The sequence below is a fragment of the Rhinoderma darwinii genome, chromosome 1 (assembly GCF_050947455.1).
Source record: "Rhinoderma darwinii isolate aRhiDar2 chromosome 1, aRhiDar2.hap1, whole genome shotgun sequence".
Classification (NCBI taxonomy): domain Eukaryota; kingdom Metazoa; phylum Chordata; class Amphibia; order Anura; family Rhinodermatidae; genus Rhinoderma; species Rhinoderma darwinii.
The window spans coordinates 430,630,754-430,652,350 of record NC_134687.1 but is presented as its reverse complement, the minus strand read 5'-3'; the positions used below and the strand labels follow the sequence as shown (position 1 = coordinate 430,652,350).

General features: G+C 42.4%; 1 protein-coding gene across 3 annotated transcripts in view; it reads left to right on the top strand.

The window, feature by feature from the left end:
* Positions 1 to 21,597, top strand: part of GIT2 (GIT ArfGAP 2) — a 117,699-nt gene that overhangs the window by 22,294 nt on the left and 73,808 nt on the right. For all 3 annotated transcript variants that reach the window (XM_075830682.1, XM_075830672.1, XM_075830691.1), the window contains exons 3-10: positions 3,382 to 3,494; positions 6,566 to 6,671; positions 8,994 to 9,080; positions 10,299 to 10,429; positions 13,795 to 13,889; positions 13,974 to 14,019; positions 18,899 to 18,950; positions 19,026 to 19,098. In XM_075830682.1, coding sequence (XP_075686797.1) covers positions 3,382 to 3,494; positions 6,566 to 6,671; positions 8,994 to 9,080; positions 10,299 to 10,429; positions 13,795 to 13,889; positions 13,974 to 14,019; positions 18,899 to 18,950; positions 19,026 to 19,098 — 703 coding nt within the window. The remainder of the gene's footprint in view (positions 1 to 3,381; positions 3,495 to 6,565; positions 6,672 to 8,993; positions 9,081 to 10,298; positions 10,430 to 13,794; positions 13,890 to 13,973; positions 14,020 to 18,898; positions 18,951 to 19,025; positions 19,099 to 21,597) is intronic.

Sequence of the window (21,597 nt, the reverse complement as noted above, 5' to 3'; positions counted from 1 at the left end):
ATGCTCACTACACACCTAGTAAATACCTTGAGGTGTGTAGTTTCCAAAATGTGGTCACTTCTGGGGGGATTCCACTGTTTTGTTCCCACAGGGGCTTTGCAAATGCAACATAGCGACCAGAAACCAATCCAGCAAAATCTGCACTCCAAAAGCCAAATGGCGCTCCTTCCCTTCTGAGCCCTCCCGTGTGCCCAAACAGCAGTTTATGACCACATATGGGGTATTTCTGTACCGAGAAATTGCTTTACAAATGTTGGGTTCTTCTTTTTTTTTTTTTTTTTTTCTTTGTTGAGAAAATGAATAATTTTGAGCTAAAGCTACGTCTTGTTGAAGAAAAGGGATTGTTTTAATTTTCACTGTGCAATTCTAATAAATTCTATGAAACACCTTAGGGGTCAAAATACTTACTACACCACTAGATGAATGCCTCAAGGGGTATAGTTTCCTAAATGTAGTCGATTTTTGGGGGGTTCCACTGTTTTGTCCCCTCGAGCTTTGCAAATGTGACCTGGCCTCCGCAAACCATTCCTGCTAAATGTAATCTCTAAAAGCCAAATGGCGCTCTTTAGCTTCTGAGCCCTGCCGTGTGTCCAAACAGCAATTCATGACCACATGTGGGGTATTGTTTTACTCTGGAGAAATTGCTTTACAAATTTTGTGATGTTTATTCCCCTTTAGTCTTTGTGGAAATGAGAAGATTAGCTTATCTACATTTTCTTAGAAAAAGGCATTTACTGTGCGGTGTGGGGGCACCCTCTGTAAGCCAAATCGATGCCCCTACGACTCGCTCGCCATGTACCAATTGGTTGCCATGGCAACTGGGAGCCCAAAACCGGCCCCAAGGCCTACCATGTACACGAGCCTATTGTGCCCTGGGTAAAAGACTGCCAGTCAGTTTAACACGGGAGCATTGCAAATAATTATTTTAAAAAAGGTGTTCAAAGTTTTAGTACCTAATTGGACAAAAAAAATAAAAATAAAATTAAAAACAAGAAAACGAAAGTTGATGGGAAAAGTGATATTCCACTGCAAAATATTTTTATTCTGAAAAACTAAAAAAATATATAAACATTTGGTATCTTAACCTGTACAGTAAGATTATCATGTTCTTTATACAGCACATTGAATGATGCACAAAAATGTAATAAAATAAATAAAAAACACAGAATTAAAAATTAAATCATTAAATTCCATTTACTCCAGAGTGATGTTAAAAAGAGTTCCACATGTCCCACATAGAATAAAAGCCACAACATAGCTATGTTGAAGGAAAAATACAAATAACATTATGGCTCTCAGAAAAAATCAAAACGATCTTTTGTTACTTCCCAGCTCAGTTGCATCCATACATTTGAAACCAGTTTTATTATGGGCAGCTGTGTCATGTGATTTCACCTGTGCGAAGGACTTTCTGTGAACTACAGGATAACATTACCTATCAAATCCTTCCTGGCAGTACTTGGACCCCTCCCCTCCAAGCTCTGCCTTCCTTGTTCCTCTATGTCCCCCCATGAGTGCAGCAGAAGGTATAATTTCTGCCCTATCTAAGGGAGCAGGAGTGCAGTAATAAATCAATACAAAGAAAATCCTAAAAGGGAGCAGCAATTCACCATCCTGCAGAAAACTATATTTATTTCAGCTCATAAAATGTCCATAGACAAGGGGTGAGGGAGGATGATCCCAGCGGGCAACAGCCTGTTTCGTGGAACTACACTTCCTCTGGCCCGATCACATGACCACACTGTCTCCTGTGCACTGTGTGCAGAGAGTCCACACCTCGCTCCCCTTCCTCCTGCTTGTAAGAGATGACATGAAGAAACCTATCACAAGCAGAAGGCAGGGAGAGCAGTGTGAAGCTGCACCACATAGGAATACACACTGCAATGTTAAGGGACAGCAGTTCTATGTCATTCATTTATCACTTCTTGCACTTAGGACTCAGAGCAGGAGCGAGTTCAGTGTAAAGAGATTCCACCCCCTCTGCCTCTGTAAAGCAAGAAGCATCATGGGAATTGTAGGCTGCATTAGGGGAACCAGGAACCACGATGGCAGACAGCCCATAAATAGGCACATCAACTAACCGGTATAGATGAGGCATACACAAGCTTCTACGTTATTCTTTCATAGTAGCCGATGCTGCACTGTATAGGCAAAACCAAATAATTGCTGCAGTGTTTCAAGAAAAGTGCTGCATGCTGCTCTAATCTTACCATCAAATCTGATGGAACAGTTTCTAACAACTGCGCAAACGTAATCTTACACTTATTAAATTGTAGTAAACTATCAGGGCACGAGACAGATTTTGATGTATTTAGCTCATAGTGGATTGCTTTGACTAGATAATTGTGGAAAATTATCAGCTATAAAAAGTATTAAAAGGGTTGTCATTGGGGCACATTAACACTTTACCGGGTCTCTCGCTCTGGCAGACACCGTCATGAACAAATCCCTTAAGTTCTGTAAGGGTTTTCAGCCTCTGGGTGTAAACCATGAATCTTTCCATTCATCGACCGGAAACAGATCTTGTAAGTGGTGAAGTATAGAAATACAGTCTGTTTGTAACTCTCAGAACTCTATTATGTAATATTTAAGCTCAAGTTACATAAAATTGGAACCCCCTTTTTTTTTTTTTTTTTTTTTTTTTTTTTTTTTTTTTTTTTTTAAATTAAAAGGCGGATTATATTTCGGCACAAGAGACGGAAACGTTGATTTAAAAAAAAAAAAACACCGAATCCTGGCTTTAGCTTTTGGTTGTATACCCCACTCGCTAAATCCTATAATTTGTCGTCCTAAGTTATTGTGGGGCATTTCCTATCTCTTGTTTGAGGCAGCAGGGTTATTTCAAACATTTCCTCATCCAATATCGAGTGTTATGGGATGAGTGACATCAGCTATTTGCTCGTCCAGAATTTACAGTAATGTTATAATACACTAAGGCTATGTTCACACGGGGTATTTTGCCGAGTTTTTTGACGCGGAAACCGCGTCGCAAAACTCGGCAAAAACGGCCCGAGAACGCCTCCCATTGATTTCAATGGGAGGCGTCGGCGTCTTTTTCCCGCGAACAGTAAAACTGCCTCGCGGGAAAAAGAAGCGACATGCCCTATCTTCGGGCGCTTCCGCCTCTGACCTCCCATTGACTTCAATGGGAGGCAGGAGAAAGCGTATTTCTCGCTGTTTTATGCCCGCGGCGCTCAATGGCCGCGGGTGAAAAACGGCGCGATAATTGCCGCGAAAATCGGCGTGCAGGGAGAGGAATATCTGCCTCAAAGTTCCAAACGGAATTTTGAGGCAGATATTCCTCCCCCAAAATACTCTGTGTGAACATAGCCATACACACCATACTTTACTTATAAAGTGTATTTTTGTTTTTTTATTTAGATGGTACAAAGCTTATATAGTAATGGGGCAAATTCAATATGGGAACATTCTTTGCTGGACCCGGCATCCATATTGAGTGGAAAGCGGAAAGCCAATCCCCAGGATAAACTGCAGTAAGTCTAAGCAATTTTCTGCTACTTTTATGGCTATGTTTTATAAGTTAAGATCTCCTCCAGGTTTTAGTATTGGCATCTCTGGACAATCGACGCCTCCTTCAAGATAAATTAAAGCAAGTGGGACAGTTGGTACTCCATTACGTAAAAAGCCAAATAAATTCAGCCACTTCATGGTCTCGTGCACGCCGCAAGTAGGGAGTTGTACCATGCTCTGTAAGGTGCCATACATGTATGGAGCTATTCTCCACTACAAGGGATGTTTCTAGAGGAGACTATGGTTCTTACGGCATTAGATGGAGCATGATATGATCTGCCTCTGGGTGAAAGCCGTACAGTAAGAGCCTATACACTCATAGGTTGTATGGAGCCTTAATATGGCCTTGTGCATGAGCCCTTAGACTTATTTCAAAACTCAATGGGTTTGTCGAATATTGGAAAAAAAACTTTTAATTATGGACAACCGCTTCAAGCACATACTAGCGCAGCACATGGACAAAGTGGCTTATGCAATAGAGAACTAAAGGAGTTTTCCCAGAATAAACATTTGCTGTGGTTTCTGTATACCTGAGTCTTTTGGAGAGTGACCACACGTGTGCGTCTCTTTGCCAGGAATGGGCACTGGGCACTCTCATTCTTGGGATCGGCAGGGGCAAAAATTATCAAATGAATTTGCCATAAATTCTCTGAATTAAATACATCAGCAGCAACTACACGACTCTCTCTGGTTTGTAACAATGTATCTGTCTTAAATCCAGATTAGGCTTCGTTCACATCTGCGTTGTGGCAGCTGTTCTAGCAGATGCGTTGAAAAAGAAAAAAAACAAACTGACTGATTCCAGACTGAATGCAATAGAAGGTAAAATGTTTTGTTTTTGACTGATCAGTTTACCGCATCCGTTAAAATAACAAAACAAAAAAACTGACACTTCTTTCAGTTTGTCATCAGTTGTACGCCGTTTTTAACGGATCCATCTTTGCATCTTTCTTGCTTTCACTTTTAGTCTGCGCATGTGCAGAAAAAAAAACCAGGTCCGTTAAACTTAATTCATAAGGCTATGTTCACATCTGCGTCAGGGCTCCGTTCTGTCGTAGTTGACTACGCTATTCATCCCGTCAAAACGACGGAACCCCTGCACAACTGAGACAAACTGAAACCATTGTCACCGGATCCGTCACCATTGAAATCAATGGTGATGGAGATGGAAACCTTTTTGGTTTCAGTTTGTGTCAGTCGGGGCTCCGTTCCGACGGAAAGCTCTGACGGAACGTCGGAACGGAGCCCTGACGCAGATGTAAGCAAAGCCTATGGGTATGTTCACACGGCCTATTTTAGGCCGTTTTTCGGGCTGTAAACGGCCGAAAAATCGGAAGCTGAACGCCTCCAAACATCTGCCCATTGATTTCAATGGGAAAAACTGCGTTCTGTTCCGATGGGCCGCGAAAAAGAAGTGCAGGTCACTTCTTGGGACGTTAAAGAGGCTCTGTCACCACATTATAAGTGGCCTATCCCATATATAATGTGATCGGTGCTGTAATGTAGATTACAGCAGTGGTTTTTTTTATTTCGAAAAACGATCTATTTTCACCAAGTTATGACCTATATTAGCTTTATGCTAATGCCTTTCTTAATAGACAACTGGGCATGTTTTACTTTTCACCAAGTGGGCGTTGTGGAGAGAAGTGTATGACGCTGACCAATCAGTCATACACTTCTCTCCATTCATGTGCCCCGCACATAGTGATCCTGCGTTGTTCACTATGTGCAGTCACATACACACACACTAACGTTACTGAAGTGTCTTGACCGTAAATCGACATCGCGTCCAACCAGGAAGCGATGTCTATTCACAATCCCGACACTTTGGTGACGTTTGTGTGTGACTTACTCACACAGCACATAGAGATCACGCTGTGCTGTCATTACAGCGAGATCTCGCGAGATTACGCTTGCTGTGCTGTAAGTCACACACAAACGTTACCGAAGTGTCCGGATTGTGAATAGACATCGTGTCCTGGAAGTGGTGTCTATTCACTGTCAAGACACTTCAGTAACGTTAATGTTTGTGTATGTGACTGCACATCATGATCTAGTAAGATCACTTTGTGCAGAGTAAATGAATGGGGAGAAGTGTATGACGCTGATTGGTCAGCGTCATACATTCCTCTGTACAACACCCACTTGGTCAAAAGTAAAAACACACCTAGTTGTCTATTAAAGTCATTATCATAAAGCTAAAATGGGTTATAACTTGGTAGGGCACTTCTAATGTGGTGACAGAGCCTCTTTAACTGAGCACAACTGATGCAAAAATAAAACCCATTGACCTCAATTTTTTTTATTTGTTTTATGTGAACGTTAACTTCTGTTCTTGTGGTCTTCTGGCGGATACACTAGAACGGAAGCCACAATGCAGATGTGAACGCAGCCTTACAGGGAATTCCCCAGACTGGATACAATTGTATCCACTTCTCAGCTGAGAGCAGGGCTAGGTATGGGTTTGCTGTATCTGCATGTAAACCGGAGTGTTCTCATCTACTGACGGCAAACAAAATTATTTTGAAATGCTGAGGAACTGAAACGAATAATATTAGAAAGTTGTGGAACTTTTCTTTTATACAGTGATTAAGCTTGATTTTATATAAAACCAGAAAACCCCTTTGTTTCCTGGGGGGGGAAAAAAAGGATATATTGTATTCAATGATTATAACTCAAAAAAGATGATCGTTACATACTGATTATGCCATAGATTTCTATTGCGTGGAATTGTATTTCCAGCTTGTAGTAATTCCTGGAATGTATAGAAGTATTTGCCTTGGAGGTTGGAGTCGCACATCTTGTATATATTTCTTTTATGGTCTTCCTTTGACTGCAACTGTATAGAAGACCACTACATTTGTGCGCATATAGTTGCAGCAGTTCTATAACTAAACCACGCAAACACCAGCTCTTGTATGTCGTCCTAAAATGCTAGAACGGTCTTGGTACTTCTAAGAAAGGAAGAACGAATTGTGTTTTTTGTGACTTTGTAAAAAAAAAATTATTATTTACATTTTTTGTTTGCCGACAGCCCAAACAAAGCTGAATTTATAAGAGCGAAATATCAAATGCTGGCATTTGTTCACCGTTTACCCTGTCGGGATGATGATAGTGTTACGGCCAAAGATCTTAGTAAGGTAAACACCTTCCTCATTGGTAATCGTTCTATTGACTCGTACTGTCTTGTTATAGCAAATATTCCGATCTCGGGCTCAGCGATCTGTGAAAGAATATATTCAGCATAATATGCGCAAAATGACTGTTCTGAATACTTGCTGCAGCTAAATCGCCTAAATGAGTTTGTTTTTACACAGGGCTGAAATTCCTTAAAGGGGAAAAGTTCACTTTTGAACAACAATTTACACAATTCCACGATAACATTTTTGGATGTAAAATTGTTGAGCTACTTCAGAAATTCCTTTCTTGACATACTTTGTAGTTGAATTATTAGTACAGTGTGCTTCCCGGTTCACATCGAACCTGAACAGATAATTGTTTTTGTTTCCTGTTGGGGTATATTCACGTGTGGCAGACTTGTTGCAGAAATTTTTGCGAAAAATGTAAATATGTTCCATTCAACAGATGAATGGAACAGTCTGCCACGTGTGACCTGAATGGGAGGAAGCTGTAATACTTTGCACAGCTGCTACGAACGTGATCTGCAGTGCGGAGCGGTGTAAGCGATGATTGGGAAGCAGCCATCGCCGCCCCTTCAAACAGCTGATCGGCATGGGGTGCCAGTAGTCGGACCCCCACCGGTCAGATATTGATGGCCTATCCTGAGTGTTTTTAGGTCACTGGATAGCCTCTTTAAAGTCCTGCAATATATTAATTTATATGTGTGGAGACATTCCAGAACCTTGATTTCAAGTTCTGGAGGCAGCAGATTTCTTAATGTAACACTTTCACGTATGTCCGGTTTTCGTAATTTTTCTTGTGTAGGAAATGTACTCATGTTTTCAGCTTTGCTGTTACACCCAGTGTCCTAAAGAAACACATTTTAGAGATGCTTCAGAAGCCAGATCCCAAATATGACCTGTTCCCAGCAGTGCAGATTATTAGTCAGTAGTCCGCTGAATGTCAATGAGCCTGCTGTCTTGGTTATAGGAAACATGTTTTCCGAAATTGCTTAGGGCCTGTTCACATCAGTGTCACCCTTACATTCATGGGTTCCGTTAGACTTTTCCGTCGGAGGAACCCATGAACGGAAACCATAGCTTCCGTTTGCATTACCATTGATTCTTTGCATTTGGTTTCCATTTTTGGTAACGCTTCCGTTGCAAATGGTTTACGTTCCGTAAGGTTTGCATTTTTGTGGAAACAATAGCGCAGTCGACTTCGCTATTTCCGCGAAAAAGATGGAAACAAACGGAAGCTATGGTTTCCGTTTGCCTTTCCGATTATGGGTTTCTCCGACTGAAAGTTCTAACGGAACCCATGCCGGCGCTGATGTGAACACGCCCGTAGTAAAATTTGTTAGAACTGAGCATTGTTAGAACTGAGCATTGTTAGAGACCGACATTAAAGAGGCTCTGTCACCAGATTTTGCAACCCCTATCTGCTATTGCAGCAGATCAGCGCTGCAATGTAGATTATAGTAACGTTTTTATTTTTAAAAAACGAGCATTTTTGGCCAAGTTATGACCATTTTCGTATTTATGCAAATGAGGCTTGCAAAAGTACAACTGGGCGTGTTGAAAAGTAAAAGTACAACTGGGCGTGTATTATGTGCGTACATCGGGGCGTGTTTACTACTATTACTAGCTGGGCGTTGTGTATAGAAGTGTCATCCACCTCTCTTCAGAACGCCCAGCTTCTGGCAGTGCAGCACTGTGACGTCACTCACAGGTCCTGCATAGTGTCGGCACCAGAGGCTACACTTGATTCTGCAGCAGCATCAGCATTTGCAGGTAAGTAGCTACATCGACTTACCTGCAAACGCCGATGCTGCTGCAGAATCATCTGTAGCCTCTGGTGCCGACACGATGCAGGACCTGTGAGTGACGTCACAGTGCTGCACTGCCAGAAGCTGGGCGTTGTGAAGAGAAGTGGATGACACTTCTATACACAACGCCCAGCTAGTAAAAGTAGTAAACACGCCCCGATGTACGCACATAATACACGCCCAGTTGTACTTTTACTTTTCAACACGCCCAGTTGTACTTTTGCAAGCCTCATTTACATAAATACGAAAATGGTCATAACTTGGCCAAAAATGCTCGTTTTTTAAAAATAAAAACGTTACTGTAATCTACATTGCAGCGCCGATCTGCTGCAATAGCAGATAGGGGCTGCAAAATCTGGTGACAGAGCCTCTTTAAGTTGGATACCAGATTGTAGCGTGGGTCTCTTAGGCAGAAATGACAGGCGACTCATCTGCATTGCTCAGCATTTGGTGTGAATGTTTGTTTTACTGCGGTCTTTATGAAGACTCACTTTATTTTTTGCCTTCTATCTAGCAACTTCATTCAAGTGTTAGGACTGGTAATTTGGAGACCTGTCTGCGGCTTTTATCCTTAGGGGCACAAGCAAATTTTTTTAATCCGGTAAGTTGCTATACTTAAACATAAAGTGTTATATTTAAGTAATTTGGACTAAAACCACTTCAAGTAAATAGGATTATGAGTAGTGACAAGAAATGCTTTAGTCACTGCTACTATATTGTTATATCAGTGAGCGACCGTCTACATGTAAACTGTGTGATTGACCGTGCTGCTCCAAAGGTACATGTCCTTTTGATAGAACGGTTTACTGTGTTTTTACCTGCTGCGTGTGTTCTTAAAATAATTGAAATGCTCATGTGTAGCCAAGTGGGTATGTGGTGTGACCATCCAAAACACACAATCCTCCTCAAGGACAAAGCCCATGGATACCAAATGAAACACAACCGGATATGACATCACTGTATGATCGGTGTAAGTCCGAGCTCTGTGATCAGACTCCGTCCCAGAGGTTGGACCCTCATTGATCATAGTGATGGCATATCCTAGCGATATGCCATCACTTTCTAAGATGGGGTAGGATTTAGTGCCAGTGTTGCCAGAGGCTCTATATTTTATTATTTTTTTATTACCATAATTTAGAGGCTCTATTTGTTATATAACAAGATGTAGTGGGTTATTATTTATTTACATACCTAAAGTATGGGCAGCTCTTAACAATCAGGGACACTCTGTGCGTGTTCATTGTAACCCAGTGTTGATGGCCCATAGAAACAGGACTTCAGTACCCAGTGGCCCCGTGAAGAACATGCAGTACCTTATGTATTTGTGTATATGTAACGGTCTTGGAGAAAACTTTGCCAATGTCAACCAATCAGCGTTCTCATTTCACTTTTTTTGTAGTACAGTTTAGATAATCAGAGCTGTGGCGGTTACAGCGGGCAGCAGGACCACTATTTCTCTGATGGTTTTGAAAAGTTAGGTTTTTCGGCAAGACTTGGTTGTTTTGGTGTAGGATTTAGAGTAGAGACCACACATTGCGGTTATGTTATGAGGCTTTTCTGAAAGTCGAGGAAAAACAATACAAGTACTACGTGTCGACTTTTAAATGGCTTTTTTTATACTGTATTCTTTTAGACAAGCGGTTCTTGTAATTTATGACAAGGATTCATCAGGAGTGAACGAATTCCCGATAGAGTTGACTTTTTTTATACTTTCACAATCAATGTACCCCCTAACTTTTAGTCATCTGTTTTTAATTCCTACTTTTTGCATGGCTATAATAGTCCTAGAATTGTAATGTTTCTCTTTAATGTTTTCCAGGAAAAGGGAAGTACACCTCTTCATGTGGCAGCAAAAGCCGGGCAGATACTACAGGCGGAGCTGCTCGCCATCTATGGGGCAGATCCAGGCACACACGATTCAGCTGGGAAAACGCCCATTGACTATGCAAGGTCAGGGTCACATTGCTCTTTCATCCCATGACCTTGCAGCTTACCATATGTTATTGCCATGTCCAGATGAAATTTGGGCTCTTGACTCATTTTTTTTTTATTTTTTTTTTTACTTTTTTTTTTTTTTTTATTCTCACTTGCTTTTCCTTCTAATTTCTTTCTCACATTTAAATGTATTGTCTCATCAAAAACATTGGCACATTGCTAGAATATGTCACTAATGTCTGATTGGCGGGGGTCCGACCACTGTGACCCCTTATGATTGCTGGAGCACTGTTGTGTCCAGCAAAACGACACAATATGATGGAATCTTGACGGGATTCGTTAAAGTCAGAGTTCTTTCGGGCACTGTTGGTGTACGTCGTGACGGATCCGGCACTTCCGGTATTTTTGTTCTGCCCCTATGACGAAGCAGTGCAATGGAAATGCTAAATGCAGATGTGAACAGACCCGAACTTCATACATTAAGACACTGTTTACATTAACATCATGGCTTCTGTTTAGGGACAGAGCAATGACCGCCATTCCGGATCTGTTTTCAAACTAATATCAAAAAACCCTGACCGATACTGTTGGATTATAATGAGATCCTTCAGGTTTCAGAAAGAATAGCTCTGCAGACTGCAGAATTCTTGCCGTCAAAAATACATGAAACCCCATGGAAACAAATAATGTAGACGTTTTTTATGGTGCATGTTTCGGGTACACGCTGGAATAATTTTTTGGGATACACCTGATGTCTAGCAAAAGGAGACTTTGGAAATATGTCAGGCCCTTTGAGCATGTCCATAGGCTATAGTGTATATATCTGGAGATTTTCTCTGTGTATACCCTGAACATGCACTACAAACGTAATGTGAATATGGCCTATCAAAGTTTTGTATTTACTATTTATTTATATAATTGTACATTCTGAACATTCTCAAAATATTAAGCTGGTTTCACACTGTGTTTGCAGTGTCTGAGGTATACGTGGTTAGGATTTCCTGACAGATGGCATTCTATAGGCATACAGCGGCATCCGTCACCCATAGGCTCCAATGTTGAAAAGATTTAATTTAACAAAATAAGTGTTTTTTTTTATTGGATGCCTCTGTATGGAATCGCACATCAGGCTGCCCTATTACAAACAACATAGAAGAGGTATACCTTATTATTAAGCTAGTCTCACACTGCGTTTGCAGTGTCTGTCGGAGGTATACGTTGTTTGGATTTCCTGACGTATATCTTCGCATGCCACTTTATGGGCATACAGTAGTAACAGTTGGCCATAGACTCAAGTTAACAAAACGTTGGGTGATTGGGATATATATATATATGTATATATATATGCACAGGCGAAAATGGACACCACAAACGCAGTTTGAAAGCAACCTAAGCAGGGTGTGAATAACTTTAAAAAAAAATAAAATCAATAAATCTTGAATTTCCCATGTGCATGTCCTCTTCGTACTACAAAGCCATGTATATTGCAAGAAAGGGTGGCTGTTACAGGTGGATCCTGCTGCCATCAACTTTAACTGTAAAAAATACAAAACACTGGTTATTGTTTTTTGACAGATACACTCGCTACTGGCCCCAATACAAATTATTAGTCCGACATCACACAATTTGAGTTCCTTAAAATAATTGTAATTAGATACACTCCTTCTCTGTATGGCCATATTATTGGCACATTTCCACCAGTCCTTTACTTAGTAAATAATCTAGTTTATTACTTGGATCTTTGTATGGCTTTATAAAATCGTCCTTCTATTCCTGATGTGGGTAATAGTAGTTTTTTTTTCTCTTCTTTACATGTATAGCAAATGTCATTAGTTGCTTTGTTGAAAATGAATGCATAGAAAGGAGCCGTCATGTTTTTTTTTTCCATGTCAAACATATCAGATTCCACATTCTTCACATGCTTGTGTGTTGTATGGATGAAAAATGGGATACATGCTGGAAATGTGTGAAAGATGGATGGCTGAATTCATTAAAGAGAACCTTTCACCTGCCTATACATGTGCAGCACGTAATGGGCAGGCTGCACAAACCCCGGGGCACTTTACATTATTTTTTCTACCCTCCTCCTTTATTTAGATATTGGCGACCCGATATTTAAATAACCCCCTGAACTGTCAATGCGGCGTGTAATGGCACGGGGGAGTGTAACATGGCTGTGACACTGTCCAATCGGCTACAGACAGTGTCACAGCAAGAGCTGGAGAGGAGAGCGTGTGTGCGCGCGCGCGTACGCTCTCACTCTTCAGTCTTGTCCTTGTCTGCCGATAGCAGATCTCTCGCGAGAGATCAGTCTTGTACTTGTCTGCTGAACTGGCAAGGGGACGTGTCACTGCTACGGACAGTGCAAGACCTGGAGAGCGCGCACACGCTCTCCTCTGTCCTGTTCTTGCTGTTGCACTGTCCGTGGCTGACTGGACAGTGTCACACCGCTGTTGCGCGCCCCTTTGCCATTACACGCCCCATTGACCGTTCAGGGGGTTATTTAAATATCGGGCGCCAAATATAACGGCACCGATATCTAAATAACGTAAGAGGGTAGGAAAAAAATGTAAAGTGCCCCAGGGTTTGTGCAGCCCTGCCCATTACATGCTGCACATGTTTGGGCAGGGGAAAGGTTCTCTTTCAGCTGTCGGTGGAACTCCTTGAAGTAGATGTCCAGTTGTGGTCTTAGTAATTCTATATAAGTCCATGCCTTCAGTAATGCCTACCTGCTATTTATTATCTTCCTTGTTGGCTGCATTAACGGCACAGCTATGGTCGTTTACCGCAGTTCAGCTATATTGTCTTTGGGTAAGGACATTTGTAGCGGCGAAATGCCAAGCAGTATGTGGTTTTGCCGCAAATCAGCAGTTTCCATTATTTTGACAGCAAGCGTAACGCTGTGGAATTCACTGGGATCGACTGGCATTGTGAACAGAGCCTTAGACTACAGTTATTCCATACCTTGGAGGAGTTCCACAGTTTGCTGGAGAGCTTGGGGGTAAACTGGTTACATTAAGTTGGTTATGTCTACAAAATAATGTATGTATAGAGCTTCTTTTATGGGCATTATCTAAGGGCCTGTTCACGTCTGTGGTGGGGGCTCCGTTAGGAGCCTCTGTCACAGATCGGGCCAAAAATACAGAAAACCATCGCGCAGCACGCTGCGTTGGGTTCCGTTGGGTTTTCCCGGAAATAACATTAAAGTCCATTGGTTCCATCGGCCGTCTGTGTTGTGCGTAATACAATGGAACTGCCTCTTCCGGTATTTTGACTGAGCAGAAATACGGAAAGACCAATGCAGGTCTGAACCTACCCTAACCAATCGCCGTCAACACCCCCTCCATCTTATTAGAGCCTTGTTTTTTCTTTTTCTACAGACAAGGTGGCCACCATGAATTAGTGGATCGTCTTGTGGAAATTCAGCATGAATTGACAGACCGATTAGCATTCTATCTCTGTGGGAGGAAACCTGGTAAGAAGCAGAAGTAAAAGTTGAGACATTTTAGTAATTACTCGAGAAGATAACAAGTATTGAATTTTTTTTTTTTTTTTATAGACCACAGAAACGGACAGCACTTTATCATCCCCCACATGGCAGATAGGTAAGGATCAAATTGCTGAAAGATTGTGCTTTGTGTATGCATTGACTGCCCCCCCCCCCCCCCCCAGCATACATTGAAATGGATTTAGTAGGGATTTACGGCTGTATTCACATCTGTGTTGGAGGGGCCTCTGTCGAAGATCAGGCAGAGATGCTGTGCTATTGTTTCTGGTAAACTTAAGTATATCAGCAGCACAACCAATCAACGAAAAAAAAGGAGGAAGGAATAAATTCCCCAATTTGGGGGGTGCACGCAGCAGGAACGTCCCCGGTCCTAGGGAAACCACTACTGGAGTGCTGAAGCTCTTCGTAGTTTTACAGGAAACAATGTAAAAATGGGGACACCCTGTTGAAAAGCAGACAGAACCCATTAGTAAATGGGTTCCGTTGGGCGCCGATGGTGTCTGGTTGAAGGGAACCTTTTGCTTCCGGCGTTCCCTTGTCCTGCTCCTCTGACTGAGCAGAACAGCGAAAGTAGATAGCTTTTCTCTTTTATATATCATAAGTAAGATATTGAAATCCATGATCTTCCTTCAATCATTTAATGTAACAAAATACGCCTGGAAATGATATGCATAATTATAAGCAACTATTTAACTTCAAAGTGCCTCTAGCGGCTGTCCTTGTAAGCAGTAACTTCAGCTGTTAGGAAGGTTTTTTTTTCTTTTTTTTAACATACAAGAGAGAGACAGCTGCGGGGCAGCTGCAGAAAGCCCTTGTAAATAGCAGCTTTGTTGTGTAGACCTCTTTCATGGTAATGTGGATTTTTTTCTTTTCCTATGCATTTTAAATATGCATACATAATGTTAATTCTCCTTTTTGTTCTGCGGCTGCTCATGTGGAAAAAGGAGGCTGTAAGTAAAGATTTTTTTTTTTTTTCGAATATTATATATATATATATATATATGTGTGTATTCAAGATAGCTTTGGGCTTGCAAATATATACTGTGAATGCTGTGGCCACTTTTTACCAATTTGATTATTTTACATTTACTTACATAAAGGCTACGCCACAATCTGAATGTACCTGTTGATATAATGGACCAGGGGAAGCCATGTTTTGAATAGAAAAAAAATACAACTTTTACAATCTATATTGGAAAATTTAGTTAATCTGTGGTCCACCGCTCTCTGGAGGAAAAAAAAAAAAGGCCTGGGCCTCAACCTAAAAAAGGATCTGGTAACAGATTTCAAAATACAAACTGCATAGGTTAATAAATGGATCTCTTTGACCTGATGAAACTAGTGTACTTACTTTGAGAAAAGATTATACAGCCATTCTTATGTCTGGCGTCCGCTTCAGTTTACCTCCGGCGTGTTTAAGAAAAGCTGGAGGCAAACTGATGCTAGAACAGATCCCATAGCTTTCTATGGGATCTGTTCTGGCACAGGGGACATCAGTTGTGGCGCCTGGGAGCCGGATCCAAAAACGTTACCTGTAGCGTTTTTTGGTCCGGCGTCGTATCCTATCTATTTTAATTGTGGCCGGATGCTGCCGCATTCACCTTCCGGCAGCACCCGGCGGGAAGGTGGATGTGAGCTAGGAGCGGAATCCCCGGTCATAGCATTGCCGGGGATTCCGCTCCAGGCGGAGACCCTGACTACTACCCTCCCACCCGTCCTGGATTTAGCGGGACAGTCCCGGATTCCGGGCGGTGTCTCGCTACTCCGTGTGGCCGGGGGTATGTCCCACTGTCAACGGTGTTTGCATCCTCAAGATGCAGACACAGTTGAACTTAATACTGAAGCAGGGAACGATCTGTGTGGCGCCATCTACAGGGGGGCTGTGTGACATTATCTACAGGGGGTATTGTGGCACTATATACAGGGGCACATTTTCAGAGCCTAGACTACCATTTTTTGGACCATTGTGGTAAAAACTGATGACCGCTAACGGCAACTGATGGTTTTGTAGTAAAAATCATGAAAAAGCCTGATGGAAACTGATACATTTTTGCATACGTTTTTGCATCAGTTGTAATCACTTGAGAGACAAAAGAACTGATGCTGATACAACTGATATATGTGAACGCACCCTTACACGGATTTTTAAAGTTTTCCTGCCTGGTATTAAAATGCTGAAATCTCACACATACTCGGGACATATGGTAGTCTCTGCAGTAAAATAAAGCAGCAGATGGAGTTAGAAGCTATAGTTCCACACTAAAACTGCTGCTTGAAGACAGGCTCTCCCACTGCAGAGCCAGGGAAACTGCAGCTTGTACTGAGCATGTGCAAGATTTGAGCATGGTGCGGGGAGGGACACTAATAGGCGCTTGTCAGCTCTAGATGGGAGGAGATTGAGATTACATCATGCATATATTTGGTGTCATAAAAGGCCCTCGTTCATCGAATACATGAGTTGTTCATTTCCGGATTGCTAAACAATAGTCAGCAGAAAGAGAAGTTATGCCGGAAGTAAACCACGATCAGAAACTCTACAGTGAAGGAAATAAGTATTTGATCCCTTGCTGATTTTGTAAGTTTGCCCACTGTCAAAGACATGAACAGTCTAGAATTTTTAGGCTAGGTTAATTTTACCAGTGAGAGATAGATTATATAAAAAAAATAACAGAAAATCACATTGTCAAAATTATATATATTTATTTGCATTGTGCACAGAGAAATAAGTATTTGATCCCTTTGGCAAACAAGACTTAATACTTGGTGGCAAAACCTTTGTTGGCAAGCACAGCAGTCAGACATTTTTAGTAGTTGATGATGAGGTTTGCACACATGTTAGATGGAATTTTGGCCCACTCCTCTTTGCAGATCAGCTGTAAATCATTAAGATTTCGAGGCTGTCGCTTGGCAACTCGGATCTTCAGCTCCCTCCATAAGTTTTCGATGGGATTAAGGTCTGGAGACTGGCTAGGCCACTCCATGACCTTAGTGTGCTTCTTTTTGAGCCACTCCTTTGTTGCCTTGGCTGTATGTTTTGGGTAATTGTCGTGCTGGAAGACCCAGCCACAAGCCATTTTTAATGTCCTGGTGGAGGGAAGGAGGTTGTCACTCAGGATTTGACGGTACATGGCTCCATCCATTCTCCCATTGATGCGGTGAAGTAGTCCTGTGCCCTTAGCAGAGAAACGCCCCCAAAACATAATGTTTCCACCTCCATGCTTGACAGTGGGGACGGTGATCTTTGGGTCATAGGCAGCATTTCTCTTCCTCCAAAAACGGTGAGTTGAGTTAATGCCAAAGAGCTCAATTTTAGTCTCATCTGACCACAGCACCTTCTCCCAATCACTCTCAGAATCATCCAGATGTTCATTTGCAAACTTCAGACGGGCCTGTACATGTGCCTTCTTGAGCAGGGGGACCTTGCGGGCACTGCAGGATTTTAATCCATTACGGCGTAATGTGTTAGCAATGGTTTTCTTGGTGACTGTGGTCCCAGCTGCCTTGAGATCATTAACAAGTTCCCCCCGTGTAGTTTTCGGCTGAGCTCTCCCCTTCCTCAGGATCAAGGATACCCCACGAGGTGAGATTTTGCATGGAGCCCCAGATCGATGTCGATTGACAGTCATTTTGTATGTCTTCCATTTCCTTACTATTGCACCAACAGTTGTCTCCTTCTCACCCAGCGTCTTACTTATGGTTTTGTAGCCCATTCCAGCCTTGTGCAGGTCTATGATCTTGTTCCTGACATCCTTAGAAAGCTCTTTGGTCTTGCCCATGTTGTAGAGGTTAGAGTCAGACTGATTAATTGAGTCTGTGGACAGGAGTCTTTTATACAGGTGACCATGTAAGACAGCTATCTTTAATGCAGGCACCAAGTTGATTTGGAGCGTGTAACTGGTCTGGAGGAGGCTGAACTCTTAATGGTTGGTAGGGGATCAAATACTTATTTCTCTGTGCACAATGCAAATAAATATATATAATTTTGACAATGTGATTTTCTGTTTTTTTTTTAAATATAATCTATCTCTCACTGGTAAAATTAACCTAGCCCAAAAATTCTAGACTGTTCATGTCTTCGACAGTGGGCAAACTTACAAAATCAGCAAGGGATCAAATACTTATTTCCTCCACTGTATATTCAGCTGTTTAAAAAGTACCCTTTGGCTGTCTTGATGTGTGTTATTGTAAATAATTTGTATTCCCCATGAAACAACCGTTCTTGAGCATCTTTTCATAGACCGCTGCGTTGTGCAGTTCCTCTGTTATTACTCCTGGAAATGCATGAATAAATTGACACATGGGTGTTACCATTCCTCTTGTTAGTAGGGTGTGTCCCTACACACTGACACTGTCAGATCAAAGCAGACCATGTCAAAGTGTGCAGGGACACGCTCCATTGCGAAGGGCAATGGTAACACGCAGGTGTCTAGTTATAAATTTCCAGGAACAATAACTGAGGGTCAGCATAACGCACAGTCCTTAGAAAGTGCTCCAGAATTTCTTTTATGAATAATTCAAGTATTTACTAAAACAGACCTATCTGGACAGTTGACGGGTCCTTTTTAAAGGGGAAGTCCTTTCAAAATGATCCTCTTGAGTTGAAGTCTGTCATCCCAGACCACCACTGATTTCTAGAAAAAAAAAAAGGGCTCTGTGAGGAGCTAAAACACCCTTTGGAACTGCTTAGAAATCTAAGTTTCTGAAAATTGGACCCAGAATTCGAAGCACACTGGCGTTGACTTGGATTACCCTTTGTTTAGAATGTAGTGTCAAATTTCCACCAACTTGAGCAGTGCCAAAGGGGTTTTGAGACCTTTTCATTCTGGAAACCATTGGTGGCCCGAGATCATACCACCAATATGATCTTCTCACAGGTAGATCTGTTTTTCACTAGATTTCTTGCTTTAATATATTTGCTTTGATGTGAAGCTTAAATGACTCATGGCAGCTCATTTTTTTTTTTTATTTTTTTTTAGCAGTCTAGACTTATCAGAACTAGCTAAAGCTGCAAAGAAGAAACTTCAGTCGGTAAGTATAAAGTAGTGTTAACTAGCACTAGCTAGGGCTTTGTATGTGGTATTTATACGCATCTTCTCTTTGCAGTTAAGCAACCACTTGTTTGAAGAATTGGCAATGGATGTTTACGATGAAGTTGACAGACGAGAAACAGATGCAGGTAAGTGAACTCACTGACAACACAGTACAGTCCTAACCGTTATATAATGTTTTTATGACTTTCTACCTTCAGACAACCGCATTAGAAAATAATTTCACGTGTAGTCGCTAAAGGGATGTAGGAGGACAAGTCGTAAAATGTGCAGCTGTTTTGCTTTGGTTTCCCTTTCTGGTCCTGAAAGAAAACTAACTTAAGGCCTGTTTACATGTAACAATTAGTCCAAATAATCCAGGCATTGTCAGTACCATTTGTTAAATATAAATGGTGTACCGTTGTTAGAATTTTTTTTTTTTCCCCATAAATCAGTAGTACATGTGGATAGAAGAATTTTTGTAAAAGGCATAGAAAGTTTTGGGATGACTCGCTAAACACAATGTAGCATTACGTATGTTTACCTTTTTAGGCCTTGTTCACACAGTGCAAATTTGATGTAGATAAAGTGCCTGATTTTCGAGCAGCAGCAGGGGACATAAAGGGGACACTTTAAGCTGAAAAATGTGTCCATCAGTTCAAGCCAATGTAGTTTCTCATTCAAGAATTCACTGGGGGACACAGTACCATGGCTATAGGCCGCTGACACTAGGTAAATATAAAAGTATGTGTGGTTCTGCCCAGTGGGCTATACCCTCTGCTGAGCAATCCGCTCCTCTGTTTTAGCCTAGTGTCCATGGGAGGCAGACGTGTTCTGCACTGCAGTCAATTCTGCTAGATTTTTTTTTTTTATTCCAGATTTTATTTCTTTTTACTTTTTCAGGTGCAGGGTGCGAGTCCCTTGTGTGCTCTACTTGGTGACTCCCCTGCAGGTGCTGGGCAGAAGGAATTCACATTTTTTTCAGTGGATGCCTGCCATTTGGCGGATGCTCCTTCCACCTCCGTGGATGCCCACTTCTGTGGTGGATGTTCCCCATGCCTTGGTCATCCAGTCCCCTATTACTGCACCGGCGTTAGAGGATCATGGACAGTCACGTTACATGTATGTTTTCCCAAGGAGGGACAGACCGTGCTTGAAGATGACTGACCGGTAAGTCCCTCCCTCCCCCTCTTTGGTGCTGTTGTGAGGCGTTGTCCTTATGAATGGTTTTTCTAACCCTTATGTGCTGACGGACATACTTCAGCATTATCTTCTGTTTTTTAATACAAGCCCCGGGGCTCCACCGGCGGCGCCATTAATTTAGGCCCTGGCTTTGGTTCTCTACTGCCCCACAGTTTTTGCGTTCTGATTGGTCGCCAGGCGGAACTTGAGTCACATACCCACCCTGTCCAACCAGCGTGGTGCACGGTTTTTTGGCTGGAGGGGAGGGCTTATTCTGTTCTCTTGAGACGCTTCCCTCGATCACCGGTAGTGAATGCCATAGTACACTGTGCGGCGTACAGAAGTCATACAGTGCCGGAAACATTCCTGCTTCACGGGGGACACAACAACTAGGTGGACTGGTAGAATAGCCATTGGCTATAGTGTTTTTTGTAAAAGGCTCATAATGTCTTCAAAGGGAAAAACACAGGATTCCCCAGCTCCCACGGTTAGTGATCATATTACCCCCCAGTGGGCGGCTTCCCTCACCCAGGCGTGGATAATCTTGTCCGCCTCTCTCCGGCCACGGCGGATGCCTTACAACGCCTTCCTCATCAATTAGCGTCCCAATTGTCTGACTCCCCTCAGACACCACAGTTCATTCACGCCCCCAGACATTCTTCCCTGGAATGCACTCGTTCTAATTCTCCCAGTGCATCCCACTAGCGGGCCAGATAATCGAGGAGATCTCATTCTTCACCGGATTCATCTTTTGGAAGAAAAGAACAAAGGACGCCTGCAGCTTTTTTTTCCAGAGATCTATCTGAACCAGCGTCTTCAGGGGACGTCTCTCTCTCCATTCAGTATTTGAGTGTAATAGAAGCGAATACACTCCTGCTATGAAGGATCTCATTCAGGCAGTAAGGGATATGCTTAAGATTGCGGATGATCCTGCTGAATCCCCTCAGAATGAGTCATTTCATTATTGCATTGCCACTGGTGACCCCCCCCCTGTCTTTCCAGATCATAAGGGTTTTGACAAATTGTTTTCTGATTCATGGAAATGCATGTGTCCAAGAGTGCGGATTGTAGGTTTCCTTTCCCTGATGAGTGTATTGCCAAATGGTCAGCTCATCCCAAGGTAGATGCTCCCATGGCCCGGCTTTCTGAAAATACTACCTTACTAGTTGCAGATTCTTCTGCCTTAAAGGATCCTATCGATGCCAAAGTGGAGTCTATGGCAAAAGCCACTTCCAGCTTGTGCCGGAGCAGGTGAAGCTTGTCTGCTGCAGGGCTGCCAGGAGTTTCTAGACCGGAAGGAAGGTCACTGCTCTCAGAAGGGTTGGGAGTCTTGCGAGTTCTGCCTCTGACGTCGGGCAGAGTATCGGTCTAGAAACTCCTGGCAGCCCTGCAGCAGACCCGCTTCACCTGCTCCGGCACAGCATGCTTCCACATCCTGAAAATTTGCCCTCATTGGAGCTGCTCCC